At 40.5% G+C, this 24,715-nt stretch overlaps 1 protein-coding gene across 6 annotated transcripts in view; it reads right to left on the bottom strand.

The window, feature by feature from the left end:
• The window catches only part of chl1a (cell adhesion molecule L1-like a), a 53,044-nt gene extending 28,593 nt beyond the window's left edge, over positions 1 to 24,451 (bottom strand). For 3 of the 6 annotated variants that reach the window (XM_068732848.1, XM_068732852.1, XM_068732851.1), the window contains exons 1-7: positions 6,327 to 6,605; positions 3,685 to 3,854; positions 3,021 to 3,129; positions 2,741 to 2,919; positions 2,477 to 2,599; positions 257 to 427; positions 11 to 49 (exon numbers count right to left, since the gene is read on the bottom strand). In XM_068732848.1, coding sequence (XP_068588949.1) covers positions 11 to 49; positions 257 to 427; positions 2,477 to 2,599; positions 2,741 to 2,919; positions 3,021 to 3,129; positions 3,685 to 3,766 — 703 coding nt within the window. In that variant the 5' untranslated portion in view covers positions 3,767 to 3,854; positions 6,327 to 6,605. Of the gene's footprint in view, positions 1 to 10; positions 50 to 256; positions 428 to 2,476; positions 2,600 to 2,740; positions 2,920 to 3,020; positions 3,130 to 3,684; positions 3,855 to 6,326; positions 6,612 to 24,131 lie in introns of those variants that run through there. The other 3 variants (XM_068732850.1, XM_068732854.1, XM_068732853.1) reach the window with 3 other exon arrangements.
• Positions 24,452 to 24,715: the final 264 nt, after the last annotated feature.

Genomic DNA, 24,715 nt, shown 5'->3' with positions numbered 1-24,715 from the left:
AATCACTCACTGGCATTGCCGCTGTCAGCAGACTCATTGCCAGGTTTCACTGGAAGAAAAACAAAATACTGTGAGAATGAATATGGTGGTGGTAGCGTTTCCTTGAGCATAAGCGTGATAAGGCACGCCCTGCTTCTTGGTATGCGATGGAGTAACATCTTGATAATAACATTTCTGTTTTCGCTTCTCAGAGATCTGTACTTGATATCACGATTTACAAGTGGTTAAGACAACACAGACTATTTTGTAGACCTACAGCTCTTGACCAAGACAGCCATGGCGGTTTTCTGGACGATGGTGCCTATTGTGGAGAAGGCAGCAAAACAACAGTAGTCCAGACGACTGTCTTTCTGTAAGGCATTAGAGAAGTACAGGTTGCCATCAGTGCCCATGGAAACCCTCTCATCCTGCTCAATGTGCTCGAGACCTGGAAAAGAGCATATTTACATCAATGACACGTCGTCAATGTAGACAGTGTCTGTTTTTTGAGATTCATTTTGGCTGGTAAGAAAGCCCAAATTGGACAGAACCTCTTAAATATATCCATCAGGTGCACCAGAGGGTCGAGAGTGAAATAACCTCATAAAGAAACTCAGGTCTCATGATAGCAGATTGGAGTACAGCGTAGCCTCATGTACATTAGACCTTAATGGAAATGCCCTGAAGGGTTTCCTTGTATGGAGCTGGTGAACTCGGTGAAGTGCACTGTGACAGCATATTTGGTTTACATAGAGCCATTATTCAAGTCACGGGTCGGTGGCGCTCTGTGTCACTCCTTGGTCAGCCCCATTCACAGTACCTAACAGTTTCCTTTAAAACACCGCCTCAAGTCATTAGTTGTTTAGTCAATGTTCAAGGCAAAAAATGTTGGTACTGATTTACATTACATGGCACTAATACGAGGTGAACAATATTTTTCCAACTAATGCACGTGGACTGCATGCAGAGAACACAAGGTTCTGCTGCAATCAAAGACACACATCATCGCTGTTTTCTTTGAGATGTTTTTGTTTTATAGACATCAAAGTATCTTTTATCATGTGCAATTTTTTGGATTGTTGTGACATTCCCTGGAAATATGAATGTGTGAAACTAAGACAAAGATTTTAAACATCATTTACATCACAAGACAGGAAAAAGTGTTTTCATTCACTCTGCTCCATGCCTCTAGGCCCCATCCACCTAAACCTAAAAGACTGTTTTTCTCTCTGACATCAGTCAGGTTTGTTGGAGGCGGTTGAGGAGCTCTCAAGGGGTTGGACAGAAAACTCAGCCCCTATTGACAAAGCACTTCACACAGAACTGAGGTGACTTTTTTACACAGCAAATGACTTTTCTTTGGCAGTGGTGGGAAGAAACTTGTGGGCCTCAAGTGTGTACCTTTGCTTGACTGTCCTTCTTATTGTCACTGCTAACTTCCCTGATGGCCAGTGGAGGGGGAGGACAGCCACGTGCCTCTTCCAAAGCACATGGTGTCACCCACAACTCCTTTTCATCTGGGAGAAACTTCAGGAAGGTGTGACGCAAACAGACTAGGGCTGCAACTAACGATTATTTTAATAATCGATTAATCTGTTGATTATTTTTTCGTTTAATCGATGAATCGGCGGGGAAAAGGCGAGTGAATAAAAACGTGTCTTTAGTCTTGCAAACTATACCACCCCTGCTTTACCACTGTTATTAACGAGCTAACGCTAACTTGTCAAGCTGGATAACTTGTAAACAGCAGCACCAGGAGAGCTACTGGAGGGACGTTACGTTCCTCACTTCAAAACGGAACAACAGTAGGATTCTGTAGTGACTTATCCTGCTGTTGAACTCCCTTCCTCCTCCTCAAGGACTCCAACATGTTTACGTTTTAGGTGCTGAATCATCACCGTGGTGCTCCTGTGCCATGCCATGGAGCTTTTGCATAGCTTGCAATTAACACACTTTTTTGATTTATTTAGTGTGAAATGCTCCCACACCTTGGATGACTTAGGTCGTACTGATTTCTGTGCCTCCGCCATGTGTTTCAGAACAACGTTACGGGTCTCTCCGATGGTCTTTCCTCTACCTCCGCTCTGCTCCTTGCTCAACTCAACTTTTTTTTTTATACTCAACCATCTTCGCAACTTATTGAGTGGCGTAATAATCGCGCGATGCAACGAATCGATAATGAAATTCGTTGCCAACGCTTTTAATGATCGATTTTATCGATTCGTTGTTGCAGCCCTATAACAGACCTTCACACTATCCCACGCGAGAACCCTGCACAGTGAAGACTGCAGTGGTGGCCGAGTGTTTCCCCCCCTCCACCCCTGCACCATCAACGTAACAAAAGTAAAACACAACTGAAAGTGACGAAGTGGCTTGAAGAGTCTTTAGATATTTATAACGACTTACATATGAAGAGCATTGTCTGTTTTTTGGGGGGAGTCAGTCAGTCAGCTAGCTAATCCACCATTTAAATTACAAGCACTAACAGTTGGCTTACCAAGAGACATCCAGTGGATCCGACGTGGGGCCACGCCTTCTGGAGGGTTACACTCCAGGGTAATTGGCTCTCCCTCCATAACTAAAATGGGGAAATTCAACTCTTTTGGAAACTTGGGGACACCTAATTAAAAAAAACACATCAAACAAAAGGAAAACCTTATCAAGAAAACTTGAAAAGGAAATTCACTTAGATGGTGACTTTGAAAAGCAATAATCAGCAAGTGCATGTAATAGATGAATTTCTTATGTAAAGGTTACTCACTGGGAACTCTCAGTTCAATCTCCTCCGTCATGGCAGTTCCCAGCTTGTTAGAAGCGTAGCATCGGTATTTACCCCGAAACGTGATGAGATGCTTTTTGTGAAGTATAAAGGTGCCATCTGTGTGTTCTGTCGTGATGTAGGGAGGGACAAAGTCTTCGCCATCTTTTGTCCATCTGTATCTGTTGGAGCAAAAGCAGGTTTCCATCAATCAATTAAATATTCAGAACGTTATGTGTTTTGCCACGGTTCATCTTCAGTTCATAATGTTTGTTTCACTTACTCTGGTGGTGGGTTGCCCCTGGCATTACACCTGATAGTAATGGTGTTGTCAAAAGGAAGGGCAATAATGGGACCAGATGTGTGAATTATTATGGTTGGAGGTTGCTCCACTGTAATATAAAGACACATAAAAGTGTTGAATGTTAACATTGGTGACAACGTTTCTGCTACAAGAATACACCGCAAAAAAAGAATGCCTCTGCTGTTTCCTATTTTTTCCTACTGCCCTATATGAAGCTGAGAAGGCAAGGTTGTATGCCAACAGCACTATAATCTGGACAAATAAGGAGTCTGAACTAAAACAGCACACCAGCACTTGATTGCAAAGCCTTCATAGCCCTAAACAAAGACACCTCTGCTGCAACACTTGCGACATAAACAATTTACTCTAAGTTGTTATTGGTTTGTCACAATTTTAAAAAGCTGCCAACATTCATACTCAAGCAGGGTGGACAGCTAAAAATTTGAATACACACTTCAAATGTCAAAACAGAGAGAGGGATGAAATTAAATATTACACATTGAGCAACCAGTTAAATGTATGTATAAGATGAAACTATTTAGCTTTCCATGTCAATCAAACCTTGTAAATCAATTTCATATTCACTGGAGATTAAGTACTGATGAAGTAAGCATGCTCTTAATCGTTATCATGACACTCCTACCTTCTAGAGGAATGTTGAGGCCTGTGGCTGTGGAGGTCAAAGCCAAAAGCAGAACAAGCTGCAGGCTCCCCTCCAGCCTCATCTCCCTCCTTTATGGAGACGGTGGAGATCAGAGAACGTGTTGATGCAGATCAACTGGCGTCACTTGGGATTTGTAAGGCACAGAGAACCTGGTAGAGTCAGATAAATATTAAAACATGGTCATGAGTTGATTTAACTTGGTGGGGAAAAAAACAGCAATGGCAAATAAAGAGCCTTACAAGCGTCTGTTCCAATCAGAGATGCAGCACTGAATTAACATAGCAGAGGGAGAGTTGTTTTGTTCTAAATGTGCTGCGAATAATCACACTTAAGGTGCCATTGTTGAAAACAGACCACTTTATATTGTGGCTGACACCCAAGTGAAAGTAAAGAAAACCAGAATGGAAATGCTTGAACAAAATCTGACATCATAAAAACCTGTCAAACCCATGCACTTTGCAGTGTTTCTCTTGGATAATCCCAATTAAAATGCATTATAGATTCCCTCTGTTCTGTGTGGATGATTTCATTGTGCCTATGCTGTGCCTCAGGGTAAGAATAATGTTCTTCATGATGTTTTGCAAGTAAATGTAGACTACCTAATGGGCATTTATTCAATGAATATAAAAGGCTTAGCGCACACAGAGGCAGAATGGTCACAGAGAAGTATAGTAGTAGAGAGCAATGGATACAAAAAATATCAACTTTTACTTTAATTACAATCAAATTTCAGCAGTTTGCACATTAAATATCTTTGATTTTTTATGTATAATGAAGAAGAGAGGTAAAGTTATGTATCAGAATCAGAACCAGCTTTATTGGCCATGTATGCGTATGCATACATGGAATTTGACTGTTTTCGTTACTCTCCACGTACATACACAGAAATTACAAATAAACAAGAAACATATAAAAAGTCAAAACAAGGACAAGAAAAAAAGTAGAACAGATGTAGGCATAAATATTCAACCACTATGTACAATATAAATATAAATATACACCCAAAAGGTATTAGTGCAGAATGTCTTAATGTCTGATTAAGTGTTCAAGTTCAAGGCTACTTTAAAGAACCTGTGCCTTATGTATGCAAAATGTCCCACTGAGGACACTTGCTATTTAGTTTTAGTTGTCCCTCATTGTTTTGATGTCAGCGCATAACACAGCACAACACTTGTTTGGAGATTACCCTTTGAACTGTAAAGCCTGGTTGGTGGCATCGCATGGCATGCTTACAGTAAACCCGACTGGTACAAAGCTGCTGTCTGCTACAATCGCTAGATCCAAGATGGCAGCCTCTAAATTGGTCTAAGCCCGTCAGTATTTCACGGCTTAGTTCTCACAGTGCTGAGACTGTGGCGGCAGCACTGGCAATGCCAAATGAGTTCACCCTCTAACTAATCCTGCTATCAGGAGAATGAAGGCGGGGAGCTCCGGCAGTCATACAGTACGCTGCTTAACAATGACTGAGTGCTACTCAGGGTTCTTCTAAGGATGCAAAGCTGCATGCGTTGTCCCTTCTTAGTGAGAAAGGTTAATATGGTAATTGTTCTAGACTAGATGCAGGATTAAGCTGCTTGAATTTAGAATCAATTAAACAAATTGAGAGATTGTGGCAGAGTATTATTTGCAATAAGGACTTCTTGTGATTATCTTCCACCGGATTGAATGGTTAACAAAGCTGGTTACATGTTTGTTCCAGTGGAGTAAACATGCATTCTCATGTCGTAATAAAGCTGTAAGCCTCGCTCATTCGCAGTCTGGTGCTATTGTATACTACAATTCACACACAGAGGCACACACACACATGTCCGCATGTGCACGGCTGCACATGTACTACAGCCTTGCGTTAGAGACCACTTACACTACAAGCGTGAGTAAAAGGGACGGTGTTGTGATTTAAATCACAGACAAGAAACCACATCAGCACAGCAGAGTGTGTAGAGTCCTTGTTGGGTAGTAGGCCCACAGTCCACCAGTGACATGAGAAGTGGGACCTTTTATCCAGATTGGTGTTGATCCTGGCAACAACCAAACCGGCAAACCTTCATTCATGCACAGCAAAACCACTGCTTGCATGCACACCCAAGGAACCTTGTAGGTGAGGCACATTACTCTGTTTTATATGCACGTGGAGATCTGCAAACCTGACACTTTAATGACAACTCAACAAAGCTGACAGAGTCCGTTTAAAAGGCAAAGTGTTCAGAGCGTGAAATGGGGTGGAGTCCCTATGTAAACAGACAACAAAGCGTTTGTTTTGGGAGCCGAGGGATCTATTACCTGAACACATGGCCGATCATAGCCACAAATCCGCAGGGATTTTGTTTCCTAAGCCAACAGTTGGCCGGGGCACTAAGAGTGTGACTACTACATGACTAGGCCTAATCCTTGCCAACACACAGCGTATACAATAACCCCCTCCCTTTCTTGAAACTCAAGCTAAGTTAAAACCCCCTCAGACAAACCAGCACCCCAACAGACTGAATCAAAGTGTAGCTGCAAAGTAAAGACTGCAAAGTAATGCACAAATGATCTGCACACATGTTATTCTACTCAAATACATATACAGTAAATAAAAAAAGGACTAATGACAGCATACTTCTCAAGTAACCAATACTTACTGGCTTTTGCGTCATTCTACATGTTAAGTCCACCTCTAGCAGAGGCCCAAGGCTGCTGCACTACAAGTCCATAAAAAAAAGTACAGGACAGGACCATCAAGGGATCATTCCGACAACTCTCTCTGAACCAACATCTCTGACATGTCCTTCCTCCTCAACCTCACGTTGTTCCTCTTGTGGTGCACAGACACGCCTCCCTGCCCGCCCCTCCACTCATGCGGCTAAAGGAGCGACAGGAGACTCACTCAAGTGACATATGTCACACGAAAGCCTCTCACTTTGCAAAGAGACTCTCTAAGCCGGTGACAATGACTGGGGCAAAGCCTGCACTGCAGGGCTACTCAGTGAGCATTAAAGAATGGGCGGAGAGGAAGTTGATGCATGTCTCTCCCTCTCTTTCTCCCTCTCCCTTTTTCCCTGGATCCCTCCATCCTGCCTTCCACAAACTATGCACGCCCATTTACACCCAGCTTCGTCCCAATGACTTTAATGCAATGTGTCTCCATTGAAAAGAGAAGGGAGTCATCTTCTCTCAGAGGACCAGAGCTTTTGTGTCCTTTCATTTCCATGCAGTGCTCCGGGGTATTGATAGATGGAGGCATGGGAGAACATGCCTGAAATAGACAAAGTTGTTGATAGCAGGCTACTAGGATTTTTAGGATGTTGTTCTTCCTTCTCATTTTTTTGTGCAGATTTTCATTGTGCAAGCACAGTTTGTTATCTGGATATATGTACAGAAATGATTCAGTTTAATCTGTATTTCCCCTGAAGCTATTCAAACAACATCAACATTCCTTGTATGCAGAGGTCTCCGGATGTTATCTGTCTGTAATTATCTCAATAGGCACAATTTATATTCCAAGGAGTAACGCAGGGAATTGCAATACAGGTGGCTCAACAAACACCGTTCTGAGGTTTAAATTGTTTTCAGATAGATGCATTATATTTGGAAATAACGGAGATTGTATCTACAACATCATTTTCTAAGCCTAATGGAGACACAATGGCAGCGTCAAAAGGGTAAGCAATGCTCACGCTGCCCTGTAGTGTGATCCAAGTAGCAGGAAAAAGAGTTTACATTCAAAGCCCAGTATATTAGATCTCTGCTAGATAAACTATTCATGAAGAATGGCAACTAGCAATTTAATGAAAGCTTTGGTGAGCAGTTCCGAAGGGAAAACAATCTTAATTGCGTTTTTTCTGCCTAATAAAGAAATTAGAGGTGTCTTCCAAAATTCAACCTTGTTTTCAATCTTTTTCTATTTGTGGATTTAAAAAAAAACAGGAAGCTATACTTTTTATACTGCTCTACTTTGTTAACTTTTAAACCAGTGACTGTTTCAGACTTGCCTGCAACTTATTAAAGTCATTGTCAGTGCAGAACAGCTGGAGATAATTACGCAGTCAATCTAAGACAGTTGTCATCACGTCAAATGGACCTTTTCCATGTTTAAGAGAGCATGCCTTGTTTAAACATAGAGAAACAAACCAAAGGGGCAAAGCCTTACAGACTTGCATTTCCACTCAAGGCTTGAGCTGCTGTGTAGACATGGCAGAATGTGCATAAAAGATTAATGTAAATCAAAAGACAATAGCTGTAGCATGTTCAAACATACATTGTCTGGTCTATGTAAATATACACAGAGTCACCTGGCTATATGTAATGTGGGAAAAAGTTGAAGCCAAAGGGAAAGGAAATCCAAAATAACAGATCGATATATTTATAACATATATGAGTTTCTAGAGTTGATTAATTAATTGGTTGAAAATAAATCTACATTTATTTTGTTTCATCCTTCTGTTTATTATCATTTTAAAATTCAATATTTTATGGTTTGGTCAGACAAAACAAAACAATGTCAAATTTCAGAAGAAATGTAAAGGAGATTTTTTTTGCTATTTTCTGTCACTTTGCAACCAAACAACTAATCCAGAAAATAATCATTGCTGCCCTATATATTTCTGACCTGCAATATCTGACTGACGATGACAATTTCTCCTTTCTCTGTGTGTCAAATAAGAGTTTTATGCAGTTGAATTGAATGCTGTGGACTTCTGTCGATAGACTTCTGCGATATGTTCTGTGCTGATAAAACGTGTATTAAAATATACATACAAAATACATATATTAACATATTTCAGATTCAAAATCTCATCGTTCTAATCACGACTCGCAGCTGACTGATTACAACTAGGCACTCACACAAGGACCTAAACAAAAGAGAGTGAACAGGACTTTGCCAATTGTTTTCAGGGTCTCTACTCATGACCACTTTCATTGTGCTTGTTAAATTACCATGAATGCTAAAACAAACCAATGACAGCATCATTTGTGAATGCCAACTTCACGTCTCCATCGACATCACAATCCCCTGTGGCGACTAACCGAAAAGGTTGCCCTGCCCGTGTCATGACGCATTTCCTCCACAAACAGATAATTACTAGTCTTTTGCTTCTGTCTTTATGCAAAGCTCACAAATACATTGCAATTACAAAATACCTTCCAAACAAACTCAGGAAACGCTTGGCATACTGCAACATAAGATGACTGGTGTTAAAATATCCGTAAACATATACAGTATGTGTGTTATGACTATAATCAAAGAGAGGACGGAAGGTCACCAGGACACACCTAAGTATGTTCTGTAAATCCATTACAACAGCAGCTAAGGTGGTGACCCATTCAGAATTCTATTACATTCTCAAACATTGTCTGAAATCACAAAAGAAAAGATTTCTGTGAGTGTTAAAGCCACGCAACACTATGCTTCACACAAGCAGACATATGACTGCAGATACAAACGACGCATAGCATGACAAGCTTTACTGTCAACGCAGACAATGGCAGCAATGATGGATGGATGATGTTTCAGATGTCCATAAAAATCAGCTGGGACTGGCAGAGACACAGCCAGCCTTCAGACAAATTCTATACATGAACTACTACCACTGCCTTTGGCTAAAAGAAGGGGAAAAAACATCACCATTTACTTTGGTTTAGCAAAGTACACAACCTAAACTGAGTGGGTTGGGCTACATTAGTTCTCATTCTTAAAATTCAAGAGCAAATGTGATGGTGAAGAATGTGTAATTAAGCAAATTTACTGGCTGCCTCAGGAAACCTCTCATGCATGCATTCACGCTGCTGAGCTATGCTGTGAAAACTATTACATTGATCTACGGCAGAGCAAAAAACCACATGCAAATGAATAGTGGTTGTGAGGAATGTGTTTGTGAATGTGTGCTTTGTGGCTACTTTCTGTGTGTTCTACTGGTACTGGTACGTCTTTGCTAGATGTTGCTATATGAGTGACACAAATCGTTAGTTCTCTGTAGATGTTGACTGATTACTCTTTGTGAGGCAAATACCATCTCTTCATCTAGGCTTATTATAGACTTCTTTAACAATACGCTATGCCCTGCTTATCTGTATATGACAGATGTCTCACTTACTGTAATCATCCTTACACACACAGATCAAAACAACAGATGCACTGAACTAATGCCAACATCAGGCACATTCCTGTAGCGCTATTTATATCTGTATGATTGGATCAAAAACATTTATTTTGTTAGTAGCTTAGTCAGTCAGGACAGTAATCAATTCTTCAGTTTCTGTTTCCATCAACGAGGAGAGAAAATGTACGTCATTTCCAGAGAATTTTTGATGATTAAAGAATTCTCAAAACAAGTTTAATACATACAATATAAGCATCAGAGAAGTACAAGGTGGGCTTGACAGCCGATAGCAGTGTTACCCTCTCAACACATGAAGGTTTTAAACGCAGGGTTGGTAATCATGCAAAACAAGAGTACACTAGATTTAAAAAAATAATTCAACCAAAAAACACAGCCCAGTGTTGACAACTCTTCTCCAATGATAGCTCCAAAAGTTGCTAAATCTTACAAGACAGTCGCCAAGTCGGCAACACTGACAGCCCGTCCGTAAGGCCTCCCTCCAAAGCCACTCTCTCAAAATTATCATTATCAATGTAAACCACATACATGGCTTTTGTTGTTATTCACATCTGTAAAGCTATAGCAGCTCGTAAAAGACTCCGCCAATAAGCAATGGGTGTGCAGCAAAATACCTGCAGGCAGGTAGCCAGTCCAATCATCTTATTTGGCGTGAAGGAATTGATTGTCAGGATGTAATAAAACTTTAAACAAAAATGTTTTTGAAGAAGATTATCAACACTGCCTTTAAGCTTGTTGAGGTCTTAACATAAGTCCCCTTACCTCTGAGCCCAACGCGTCTTTGTCATTAATTAATGGTCCAGTATCGTGTCTCTGTTTCAGTCCACCGAGCAACCTAGTAATCACGTGAGCCTGGAATTCACACAAACAACTCTGTGACACACATCAAACACATCCACATCAAACCTGTGCTTCCAGTAGTATGTTAAGAGCAGGAGCCCTACACTTTTACTTTGTATGCAAGCAAAACAGGTTTAAGGCAAAAGTGTGCAGCAGCTCATATTTCACCTTAAAACACTAAACAACAAAAACATTGCAAAGCATGTTGCACTTACCCTGCTATAACTTTCTATTTCATACTCCACTGGCATGTGACATACTCAAACAGATTTGGTTTAAAAATGTAAACACCACATAGGTTTTTGAGGTCATTAAAGGTCTCACCACGTCAGAACGGGGGTTTCGTTCCTCCATCTTTTAATGTTACTGTTACTTTTTGCAGTGTGGAAGTTTGTAGGTGTGCCACTCATTTAAGTGCCACTAATCTTTATTTTGTTTCCTGTGCTGGCACACAGTGCATTGTGGAATGACATGTGAAGCGACGCCTCTAGGAGCCAGCCTGGCACGCAAACAGTTGACACGCTATTACAACCTTAAATTCCTGATACCAAAACACAGACCATCAGATTAGGTTTTTCCTGAACAACAACTCTATACTCCTTTAGCTTTTTTGGAAAAACTCACAGAGACCATGGAGATATAATAATTAATTATTTCTGTTGAGTGCCACAAGCTAGGAAACAACATGAATCACTATAGAAACACGGCCCTCGCAGGAGTGAAGAGTGACAAAGAGTGGCATTCAGGAGCTTAATCAGTTTTCCACAGCTAGCAGCGCAGGGAGAGACAGTGCAGAGACAAACAGTCACACGTTGCTTCCTCCCTTCAAACACTGAGGCCTCGAGAAGACCTCTTCACACCTTCCTTCACCCTGACACAATGTTCATCACTGTTGCAGAGAGGCAGATAAGGGAGCAGTGCTGTGCTCCATGGCCTGAACTAAGCTGGTAATTAGTTTATGGGATAATCTTGGAGGCCTAAAGTGGTATTTAGCTGGGTTGGTGAAGTCATTTTTTAAGAAGTCCCCCAAAAAAAGAAGAGATTTTGCTTGGAAACCCAGTGTTTGTATTGGTCCAATCTTTCGTTATTTTGGCCAATATTAAAGTTTGACTTCAAACATAAAACATGTTATGGGATAACAGCCTGTGTGAACAAACAAATAATTGCTATCAATACAAGTTATAATGAAACTAAAACTTTCTAATGACCTCAATATTTCATTTTATTGTGTTGGGCCATGTTATTGTCAATCAGTTGTCATAATGGGCTCCAGTCCTTTGTTTTGAATTTTGGTGGTGGGGAGACTATTCTCTGTTTATATACACACAAAGGAATATGTCTTTAATTTACTTAACAATTATTTATATGTGTTTAGTTGGTCAGGGCAGAGGACCCATAAATACAGTGCTGGCACATTGTGTGTATCTATTTATGTGCAGGATTAGCTCCAATGGCACGAGACACTACACAAGAGAGTTAAAACAATGCATTCCTCCTAGAGAACTTGGAAGGTATTGGAACCTGTGTACATGTTGTTTTCATTATTAAGTTATTCATCTTTTTGTTTAATGGATCAAGTGGGATGGCATGAGGCTACGTTTCTTATGTAGCTCCGCTTGTGTGTGAGTACATACAGTTGTGGTCAAAAGTTTACATACACTTGTAAAGAACATAATGTCATGGCTCTCTTGAGTTTCCCCGTTATTTCTACAACTCTGATTTTTCTCTGATAGAGTGATTGGAACAGATACTTCTTTGTCACAAAAAACATTCATGAAGTTTGGTTCTTTCATGACTTTATTATGGGTTAACAGAAAAAGTGATCAAATCTGCTGGGTCAAAAATATACATACAGCAGTGCTAATATTTGGTTACATGTCCCTTGGCCATTTTCACTTCAATTAGGCGCTTTTGGTAGCCATCCACAAGCTTCTGGCAAGCTTCTCGTTGAATCTTTGACCACTCCTCTTGACAGAATTGGTGCAGTTCAGTTAAATTTGATGGCTTTCTGACATGGACTTGTTTCTTCAGCATTGTCCACATGTTCTCAATGGGATTTAAGTCAGGACTTTGGGAAGGCCATTCTAAAACCCTAATTCTAGCCTGATTTAGCCATTCCATTACCACTTTTGATGTGTGTTTGGGGTCATTGTCCTGTTGGAACACCCGACTGCGCCCAAGACCCAACCTTCGGGCTGATGATTTTAGGTTATCTTGAAGAATTTGAAGGTAATCCTCCTTCATTATCCCATTTACTCTCTGTAAAGCACCAGTTCCATTGGCAGCAAAACAGCCCCACAGCATAATACTACCACCACCGTGCTTGACGGTAGGCATGGTGTTCTTGGGGTTAAAGGCCTCACCTTTTCTCCTCCAAACATATTGCTGGGCATTGTGGCCAAACAGCTCGATTTTTGTTTCGTCTGACCACAGAACTTTCCTCCAGAAGGTCTTATCTTTGTCCACGTGATCAGCAGCAAACTTCAGTCGAGCCTTAAGGTGCCGCTTTTGGAGCAAGGGCTTCCTTCTTGCATGGCAGCCTCTCAGTCCATGGAGATGCAAAACACGCTTGACTGTGGACACTGACACCTGTGTTCCAGCAGCTTCTAATTCTTGGCAGATCTGCTTTTTGGTGGTTCTCGGTTGACTCTTCACCCTCCTGACCAATTTTCTCTCAGCAGCAGGTGATAGCTTGCGTTTTCTTCCTGATCGTGGCAGTGACAAAACAGTGCCATGCACTTTATACTTGCAAACAATTGTTTGCACTGTTGCTCTTGGGACCTGCAGCTGCTTTGAAATGGCTCCAAGTGACTTTCCTGACTTGTTCAAGTCAATGATTCGCTTTTTCAGATCCATGCTGAGCTCCTTTGACTTTCCCATTGTAGCGTTTGTGGGCGTTTGTATCCAATGAGCCCTATTTAAATGGCCTCAGAGAAGTCACCAGCTGTAGTCACTCATAATCACTCACAAGAAGTTAAGAGGCCATGCTATGAAGCTCATTTCATTGACACAACTTTCTAAGTCACCAAAATTGCTAATTCATGTTGCTGTATGTATATTTTTGACCCAGCAGATTTTGTCACTTTTTCTGTTAACCCATAATAAAGTCATGAAAGAACCAAACTTCATGAATGTTTTTTGTGACAAAGAAGTATCTGTTCCAATCACTCTATCAGAGAAAAATCAGAGTTGTAGAAATAACTAGAAACTCAAGAGAGCCATGACATTATGTTCTTTACAAGTGTATGTAAACTTTTGACCACAACTGTACATGGGCGTAGTTATGACAGTCAATGGGAGGCCCGACAGGACATTTTTCATTTAAATAACCCCTGAAAGTGTCATTTCCTGCAGGACAATTGAACCATGACCGACAATGCTGCTCTGTCACTATGAATCTCAGTTTACATTACACTATATATGACAGTGTTTCCCACACTTTGAGAAAAAAATTAAGAGGCTAGATCTTTAAAGAGCGTTGTGCTATTCCATACAGTTTATCAAAAACACATTGGTTGTATAGATATGAATGGTGATGACAAGGCAAAAAAAGTCACACCCACAAAGCATAATGAAGGAGACAGAGTTCGCGTTTCAAGACAGGTCATCTGGGTTGCTGACATCGCCGCAGATCCCTGACACACTGTCTGCCCAGTTGACTGTCGCGGCGGAACAGGGGGCCCCGTCCCTCCTCGGAAGCCATGAGGTCTGGGCAAGAGTGTCCAGAGTTCAAATTAGAAAATGGCTGAGGTGGAAAATGCAATTTTGTATCTATATACCAACAACCACAACTTTTTGCTCCAAGCAAGTTAAAATGTTTAAAAATAGCAAAGTGGGTTTGCGAAAACACATTTGCTCCCCAAAGTCTAACAGTGGGGGTGCAGCAGCTCCGCTTGCTCCATTGCTCAGGCACCTTTCAGTATATAAAGACTTTCTTATGCATTTATTAATCAAATATGCTTACTGCTCTCCAGCTATTGGTTTAGCAATAACAATATATAACAATCAACAAGCACACATCTACCCAATACAAATGACTGTGTCCATACATAATGGCTGTACATTTTCTGTCTGTCTGAGACTAAGGACAGTGAATACACCTGTTGACACACTTAACTCCTCTCGTCTCACTATTGCTCTGGAAAGAATGAACTGACAACAGCCACCTACCCAACAGGCTTCGGAGATATCAATGAACTTAGTTGTGATGAATGCCATTTTAATGAGGTTTAGAAATAACAGCTGTTTTGCAATCCTGGGGATTAGCCTTCATCTCCAAAGGGTTGAGACACAGAAAGTAATGAAGCCTCACCTCAAGGAAAGACCTGCCTGGTCTTGTAGCCCACAAACACCATTGTGAACGCCCTCACTCTCCCCATGTTCTCTCCCACCCTTCCTTTTAAACACCACAAAAACACCGTTTGTGGATGTCATTACTCAAGATTTAGCTAGACTAAAAGAAAAGGAAAAAAGAAAAGAGCGATTTTCTAGTCACTTTTCAAAAAACACATTTGGGCCTTTCTTCAAACGCCTTGCACCTGCAGCTTAGATTCTTCTCAAACAAGACAGAAAAGGATGAAGAGTAATATTTCGACCATAACATCTGTTTGTCTGGAAGAAGAGAGTCTGAGCCAAGGCTCCAATCCCATAAGTATGTGGGACATTAAGAAGCATCATGCACAATCTGTGAAGATTAATGTGGCAATAATTCACATTCAAATAGCATTCTACAAAAATTTTATAAAAATGAAATATTTCTGAAGTGTTGGCTGTTAATTGTTAAAATGCTCAACACACTAACCGTGTACGTGTTGAAAAAAACAAACAAACAGCAAAGGCAATTTATCTGGCATGGTATCCACTGCATCACACTAGTGAGAAACTCCTCAGAAGTAAATTACTTATCTACTAACTTGTGGCGCACTGGCAATCAATGAGTTATTAAGCATCTGCTGCAACATGTCAAAAGACTAGACTCATGAGGCACCTCACTAAGAGCAGCCGAGCCCTTGCCCCAGGAAATAACCTACTAAATGAAGATGTTCATGCTCGCTTAGTATGTAATCTAATTTTTAAAGTCAATATCACCATTCTAACCCATGGATAATGGATTGTCTTCTACTACTCTTTACTACAACTGTAACTGTAAATTTGATGAATATAAACTAAAATAGAACTTTGCACTTTTTACATGATAACTGTTCACTGGGAGTTTTACATTACGACACCATCTATTTCAGTATAGCCTAGTTACAAATTACATGAATCTCCCCTAAAAAATGTAAATAGTGATGAACACAAGGAATATTGATCAATATTTATATATGACCAAAGAGCTCTATGCTACGGCAGATTAATGGAGTATTTAAGGGCAAGCAGTGAACTGAGTTCCCACCATAGGTAGACCCCATGCTTTCAAACATTACAACATTTGTATCTTCTACAGATAGACCATCTTCCATTACGACTTTTTGCAACGACGCCACGGGGGTGGACAAGGTACCGGGTCTGTGGGACTTAACAGGTGAAAGCTATTCGTTAAACATCATTACATGTGAAGCAAACTCTGACAGGACAAGGCTCACAATACCTAACCAATCCTATAAGAATACAACCATTTCTGAAAATGAAATGTAATGAAGAAAAAAGACCACTGATCCTTATTTTAAGACTTAGATTATCTCAAATATGCGAGTAAAGTCAAATAAAAACACAATCAGGGTAATTATAATGTAAGAGTGACTGATGGTGGATAAGATATGCTACTATTACAGCACTAAAGGCAGCTGAGGCTTTTATGTGCCGATTCTGAAAACTGACATAAATTTTCTATTTCAGCCTGTTTTAAATTAATTTGCCCTTAATCTGTTACATCAATACTATGGCTCAGAGCCAATGGCATTTGAGGACACTCATCAGATTGGTAGGTCTACATTAGAGACATAGTGTTGTACCTTGCATCACCCTGTGGGAGTGATAGCCTCACTGCTGTCTAACACAGGCCCATGACAGGGGTACCCCTGTGAAAGTGTTAGGGCCATGCCTCATTACCATTTTTGGAACACCGTGAATGAAAGTGTTTGTTCTGGTCTGCGCGCCCAATTGAAAGGGTCCATTAAAGAGTGTTTTAGGGGTTCCACTGTGTTGAGTCGGAAGTTTGGGTGCTGGTGTACAGAGGGAAGTGCCAGAGCAGAGAAAAATACTCAGAAGGACATGGTGGCCCGGATCAATCTGTATGCAGATGATACACCGTTTGACATCTTTCAGCGTGTGAACAGGTGGGCCACATAAGGGACCACATCAATCAGGTTAATAAATGTTTCAATATAGACACTGAATTTGTCGGCAGGTTGTGATTAAACTCACTCATGGAGGCTGGTCTCACATTGAGAGCCAAGTATCAATTGAAGCCTATACACTGTAAGTCACAGATTGCAACATCCCCCCTGGCAACTCTGCTGACTAACAATTAACAAACACCTCATAATCTCACACAAAAGGTACTGCTGGGAGTAAGGAGGACATTCAGAGAACACCTGCAGCACAAAGTCCTACTACTACCTACTACCAAGTGTGCAAAACTGTCATACTTGATGAACCATTTTATAAAAGCAATAGCTCACTTGTGAAATATTGTGATTATATCAGATATCTGCTTTGCATCAGGCCAAACAATGCCCTCATGTTGTGATAAAAATCACAACATATCACATCCTGTCGTGAGCTACTGCTTTAGTATATCATGGATAAGTTACTAACAACACAGAAGTTCGTTGCTATGGTTACCTGTGGTTTACCATACTTTAAACACAGATTCATGACGGTGATTCAAAGTTTTACCAGAATTAAGTTCACAATGTTCTTGATACAATTTAAACAGACCCCAACAAACCAATCCAAAGTACTTCTGGATTTCTGAAAACTATTTTGCACTTTGATCGTCAGATTCCTTCCACAAGAAAATTTGAAATTCAAGTCACCTAAAAACAAATGTTTATCTGAGGGAGTTTTTTTATTGAGGGAGATTTCAGAAAAGCAAGGAGATGCATGCTGATTTGCCTGAACCTCTGCGAGGCCTGATGCAGGATGATGCAGATTCATATCAACATCTGCTTTAAAGGTAGAACTGCATACAAGAGTCTCGTGTCAGATTACTGTGAGCAAGGTTATGACCCATCGAATGCATGAAAATCAGACAGCACGAGAGAAACAATAACAGACGGAAAGCGAGAGGGGGGGGGGCCGAGTTTTGGGGGTGATATCTACGGCACAGGAGAGAGAAATCCATGGGAATTCATCTCATTAGCATATGAATCAAATTCCAGCAGCAGGAAAAGACAGACATTCAGTTCATAGCCCGTTGTTAGGAATACCAGCAGTGGATGAGCAAAATCATTGGGCTGAGTGCAAGGGTCAAAGTTAATTCTCCCATGGTGTGCTACAAAAAGTAGAACTTAGGATTCCAGGGGCCTGGGGAAAATTTGATAAGATAAAACAACATTACAATGGCACATTGTTTGAATTAAAGCAAGCTAGTACAACACTTGCGCAACATGCTCACCATAGGGGTGAAACTCTGAGCATAAAAAAGGCTGCTGATTCCAATGGTTATCAAAAAAGCTTCAAAGATAATATTTTTCAACGTATGTGTTAATTAAATGCATCACTATGCAATTTGCTCTTAAGTTTTAAAATTGTTTAAGTCAAAAATGGCAAACATTTACTTCCTCCAGCCTCTTAAATGAGAAGATTTGATCTTTTTCCTTACCATAAATGAGAATAGACTATATTCAATAATAATAATAATAATAATAGACTACTATTCAATAGAATGGACTCTGATGCTTCGAATGAGGGTTCATTGACTGAAATCGACAAATCATAGGCTGAGATATGAGACCTAGAAACTGGAATTCAGATGAAAAAATCGCATGGATGACAGACATAAACAGGCTCAGAGAGGATCCAGGCTCTCAAAATTATGCCAAACTGCTGTATTTGGATAGATTGAACACGATTAGTGATAAAACAAGTGCAATATATATATTTTTTCAGGCAAACCTGAAACTTTTCAATTTGAGCAGTGTGCCATCTTCATTTACTCTTAACCAGCAACATATACACTGATATTTACACATCTGAACAAATCTCACAAGTGTCACCTTTATTAACACCAAAACTATTAAAATAAACTTTGTAGTTAAAGAAATACACTCTTTTCAGTATGGGTATGCAATTTACGAGCAGAGGCCTAAAAATAGGGCTAGAGTCCAAGAGCAGCAGAACATGTATGAACATGAAAATTGTGCGTCATAGCCAAATTCCTTACTACTGTCAAAGACAGAAGACCTCTTATCATTCTGTTTCCACACACGTGAGCCTGCTGTAAAGTCAGAACTAGGGTTGATTGTGAGACATGTCTTGATTTTGAACAAGCCTATCTAAAGTTGCTCCCTCTCTACAGGTTCCAGGACCAAAACAAAACAAAGTTTGCAATGATCCACTCAGAAATCTGCAGGGGGTGACCCCACGCAGAGAGGATGTTTACTTCATAGTCTTGGCAACTAGGACGCGCTGTTGCTGTCAACAAGACAATGTGCTGCATATGTCACAACTTTTTTCTGTAGTTCTATCTCAAAGTGAGCGTTTGTCATGAAAGCGGGATCTTAACAGTGAGGGCACTGTTCAAAAGCAAGAGTCCATATGAATGCTGTGAAGAGCATTTCAAGTGCCAGCAAACCATGTCCCTCACTTGCTAGGAGGAATGCAGCCTTTTGTCAATTGAACTTGTACAAAAGCTCCTGAAAAGTGCAGTACGGGGGGTAGAGGGAGGTTGAGGACGGCATATGTGACCGCCCTCAAAGCCAGATCATCCTGCTCCTCTTGTGCTCGTTGGAGAAACTTCAGTTGCTCCAATTCAGACAGGGTGCAAAGTTATTTGTGCCCCCTGTGTGAGGCGTTGATTTCACCAAACAGTTGTCGGCTGGAGCGGTCGTGACCTTTGCTCCGGGTTGTTTGGAACTGCAAGAGCTACGAGGCAGAAAGCCAGACACCATGGAAACAGGACCACTGGTATCTATGCTGGAAGTATTTACTGGGAATTTTAAAGACTTTTCCACAGGATACAAGCGTAATCCCTTGACGGGTGAAAGTTTGATGCTAACACATCTGTCAACAAATGCGAAAAGGCAGACAGGATAGACAGGCTGAAGACACAATCAGTTTCTGACAGTGACCCCTCTATTTTAAACCACAGTGTTGATGGCGGTGAGTTCCTGTGTCAGTGACTCCTGTAAATATTTCACAAGCATTCCAAATGTGGACTGGCCTTCCTCGGAAGAGAGCAATAAATCCCCTCACCAAATACACACATCAGTGCTCTCAACCCGTTTAGTTTCTCTTTCATGGTCGTCTTCTGATCGAGCCAACACAGCATCATTAAATTATCCAGCGAGGAGTGCGAAAGGGATTCCAATCCTGCATGTCCTTTTATGGCACAGAAGCAGGGAGTTACTGCACAAACTAAGACTCACAGCAGGAAATACCATGGGAACGACGCAGCACAGCCACCTGCCATTTTTTATCACACGTAAAAATCTCCCTTTAGATACTTTTTGGGGTTTTGTATTGGAAGCTGGTTGATGATGAACGGCACTGTGGTGCTGAAGACTGGACCTCATACAAAAATACGAAGTTAAGCAAATTTCAGTTTCAACTTCAATTAAACATTGAAAGATCCATTATGATGGTGTGTTTCTGACAGCTGCTATCTTACATTCTCAAGTACACACACAGGCTGCTAAATTTATTCATGTATGCAGTATTCTCAGATTATCTTCTTAAACAGTCTTTAAACAGTTAATCCACTGGAATGCTTTCTCCGAGGCTATTGATATGTAAAATGTGTGATTATTGTGCTTCTCTAAAAAAGCAAACAATCACTTTTTTTTGTATTCATTATTTGCTTCGGGAATACGAGATATTTTTCGGCCTTTTGACACCTACTTTAAAGCAGTCTTTGCATTTGGTTTCCCACAGACAATCTTGTTGAAATGATTATAGTAATGATGAATGATTTGACGGTGAGATTGTAGAGTCTCATTCAGAATATGTTCATTTAGACATAGTTGTTGTTCCTACTGCAATTAGAGAGCTTTGCACAGTGAATAATTCCGCATCTTATAGCTGTTTAACGACGTTCACATTTTGCAGGGGTGAGAAGCTTTTAATTGCTTTATACTAAATTATTGTCGTGTGTGTTCGCCTCCCTTTTAACTTTCTAATTAAGGGAATCCCCAACTGTGTCTGCCTCGTCAATAAAGTTCTAACATCGAGATCGATTCCTAGTGCCTAGAATTTGAGAACAACAACTGCACACATCGAACCATCTGAAATCCCACTGGAAGTTATTTGCAACCTGGACAGTTTATTTTACCACTAAATTAGATTATTTGGTTATGCCATATTCTTCCATGCAGCGGCTGCATGTTGACAGCACATTGTTGTTGACTATAAGTGACTGGCATGGAGTTTTACTCTTCCCAGCGCGTCACTGATTAAGTGGCTGAGGAACTCGCCCCCTGCCTGGTAAGGCTCTTACACTGCACTAGCTGCTCCTAATGGATAACAATGAGCTGCTCACATGCTGACAGCAGCTAAATATACTCCGTTCTGTCACGAAACATTTGGCTGCATTTCAAATCCATTCAATGCATTACACAATAACAGAATGTTTTATAAATATGATACATAAAAAAATATTAAATAATCATACAGTAATAATTTAATATCAATTCCGCCAAATTAAAAGTTTTTGAAAAGTTTTTGTCAGTTTACCCCTCCTGTAAAACCAGGGTTTTACCTACAGTCAAACTGCAGCACTGAATGACTAACACTCCTCTGACAGACTCAAATTATACAATTACAGATGTTCCTGAAAGGCAATTATCCCTCCCTTTTTTTCTGGAAGGCAAAGTAGAGAAGTGGAGACAGCATGCCTAGCATGTGGCAACACATGTTGGACATACCTGTCCCAGGGTGATTGTGTGTACAACCGCTGGAAAAGCAGTAGGAGGTGATTTACAGGGAGGGACGCTTTCACAATGATGTTCTTTCATTGTTGCCCCCGGTGAGCCATTTGCCTTGGGAAGTTTTGATTTCCATTTCACGGTGTCAAAGCATTATGACATTTCCAGCGTGAATCCCCTGTCAGTTTGCATTCAATCGCTTGCTCGTAAGAAGTGCACTCAGACAAACCACTCACCATCTGACATTTAGAATTTATCATCCTCTCTTTGCCTCTAAACCAGAAAATGCCGGTGAGCCATGGATTTGGAAGGTTCAATTCATATTTGAAGAGAGCCCTTTAGTCAAAACAACCAGCATGATACAGTGCTTCTTAGAGAAAGAGGAAAAAAAGCTTTAAATCTTCACAGAGCCACAAATGCGTGTTTAAGTGGACTGCTTGATCCAACTAGCCGCAATGATCAAAAGAAAATTGAAAATGTGCAGCTTTTTTGCCAAAATGCTAAATATTTGCTGGTTCCTGTTAATCAAATCTGAGGATTTGATGCTTTTCTTTGTCATAAATGATTGTATATCTTTGGAATTTGGAACGTTGGACATTTGAATACATGAATTTACGTTCAGAGAAACTGTAATGGGTATTGTATACTGTTTTCTGACAGTTTACAGACAAAGATTGTGATTGCATACAGTGTTACAACTAACGATCATTTAATTTATTGATTAATCTGCTAATTATTTTCTTGATATATCGGTCAATAAACTTTTAGAAAATAGTGAAAAAATGAAAGATATTGTTTTTGATTTTTGTTTTAAACTATACTTGCTGTTACTGCTGCTGTGACATGACAACCTCCCCAAGAATAAAAGTATCTATCACTCAAACTGAAACAATAAATCATCTGATTACTTTTCTGTCAATCATTTAATAAACTAACTGTTTCATCACCAGTGCATAGCCTGCTTATTAATATATATTTTTATACAGCTAAATATAAAGATTGTAGATTGATATCATGGATACAGTTAGTATGTTAAAATGCTAAAGTATAAAGTTGATCTCAAGGTGCTGATTTTAATGAAGTTATTAGTTTTAAAGGTATCCTCTCATGTAGTGTTAAACCTGTGGAAAATGTTTGTGTGTTTGTGGCACCACATGACCGACATCCCCCTTGAGCCAGGGTCACCTAAGACTACATGACCCCACACCTGTGAAGGGGAGAGAATGTGAGCCAGATCACGCCACGCCTGAATTAACACATATCTGGATCATTTTCAAAGTAGTTTGAATTAAAAGCTGACCTGTTTCTCATGCAACAACTTGTCGTACTGTAAATTATTTATTGAAAGCTCGGCCCAAACATCACCACAGGGAGCAAGGATCCCAGGATTCCCTAATTATCACATTTCGGTCAAGTTGGGTCGCACAAAGAGAGAGAGACTTCACCCATTCCACTATGACAAAGCTGCTGAGGCTTCAATGGGCCGGCTTCACAGGGCTGAGTGTGGCCAATGCTCTGGGCGACTCACCCGCCACCACTCCTCTTCACTCTCTAAGTGGCCGAACAGTAGAAGAGCCACAGAGAGATGGGATCTCACTATGAACCATCTACATTCATAAGGGAGTCTTACTCTTGAAAGAGGTGGAAGGCAAGTGAGTTTAACATGACTGTACAGCACAATCACCAACGTTTAGGTTCATCTTTAACACTCAAAAAATGCTGTCAATGCACAGCCAACTAATTAACACTCTAATTACATCTGCTGGAAGAAATGAAGAGCCAACATCTCAACTGTAATCAGCACAACCTGCTACCAGAGTGAAAAGTGGTACAAACTATAACTATATAGTATGTATATACATATATTATAACTTTGAAGATTTGATTGGGAAGCAGCGAGAATAGCTAAATTGTGGTGAATATAAAACACATGAAAGAGAGTACGGATTATTATAAAGCAGTGTTGTGATAGGATACAACAGGTACTAATACCAGAATGAAATATAATAATTTGAAAAACTTTGTCCATAAAAATGCCTCATCTCCAGAGGGAGGGAGAAGCACATAGTGAAAACACTGAATCTCCCGCACAGGCAATGAATAGCAAAGATAAATAAATCATAAATAGTTTTTTGTTTTTTTTCATTCACTGCAAGAACTTACACTCTGGCTCCAATAGCCTGCATCGGTACTGATTCGTTTTTGATTGTTTTGTCTCTGAGCTCCACAGGGAACAGACAGCTCACAGGTAAAGTCTTTACCTGAGACTGCTCCTGATTTACGCTGACTTTCAAACTTGCAGCGCGATGGTCTGATGGAGTGCGGTGGCTTTTATTGTCCTGACTTTATTCTAACGTCCCAATTTGCACATCTGTGTCAACACCGAGTGCCTTTTTATGTCACAAACCCTGGATAAAACATCATTAAGTTGTCTGGAAGTTTATTTAGTTGTGCAGCTTACCCCAAATGGAGTGATGACATCAAGAATCTTCCAGTGTCTCGTCTTCAGTTCCCTCGTGAGAAGCTTGTCGTGTCCAAAGTTTATAAGTGATGACAACTTTTAGCCCGCGACTTGACAAAACATCGCAACTCCTGCAGGAATACTTTGCGATAAGTGAAGCGAGTTAAGCGCGTGAAACTCTTTTGACTAATGGCCAAAAAACTGCTCTGTCAACGACTGCCGCTATGACTCAAATCTCCACAAGATCGACTCTCTATTTTAGAAGTGACACAGGTCAAAGGACACGAAGTGACTCTGAAGACGGTGCGCGTGGAATGACTGCTGTAATACACTATAAACAACTGGCACCCACAGGCTTGGAGCAAAATATGTGCGTGCGCAAAACGTGGGGAATATTTCGTTGCGCAATATGCGTGCGCGCATCGAATGTCAATCAAGGGGGAAGGTGCGAGAGGTGCGTCATCACGCCCCCTCCCAATTCACAGAGTGCGTTACCTGAGCACAGTGCTACTTCTGATAGGCTATGGAGGAAACACGTGGTGTGCCTCCTCATTAAAGTCAGTTACATTTGTTAATAGTGACTT

Source organism: Cebidichthys violaceus, unplaced genomic scaffold, assembly GCF_023349555.1.
Source record: "Cebidichthys violaceus isolate CVI_PGR_0920_01 unplaced genomic scaffold, fCebVio1.0.p SCAF_6, whole genome shotgun sequence".
In the NCBI taxonomy this organism is placed as follows: Eukaryota; Metazoa; Chordata; class Actinopteri; order Perciformes; family Stichaeidae; genus Cebidichthys; species Cebidichthys violaceus.
The sequence above is the reverse complement of the archived record's forward strand: the minus strand, read 5'-3'. Positions and strand labels throughout refer to the sequence as shown.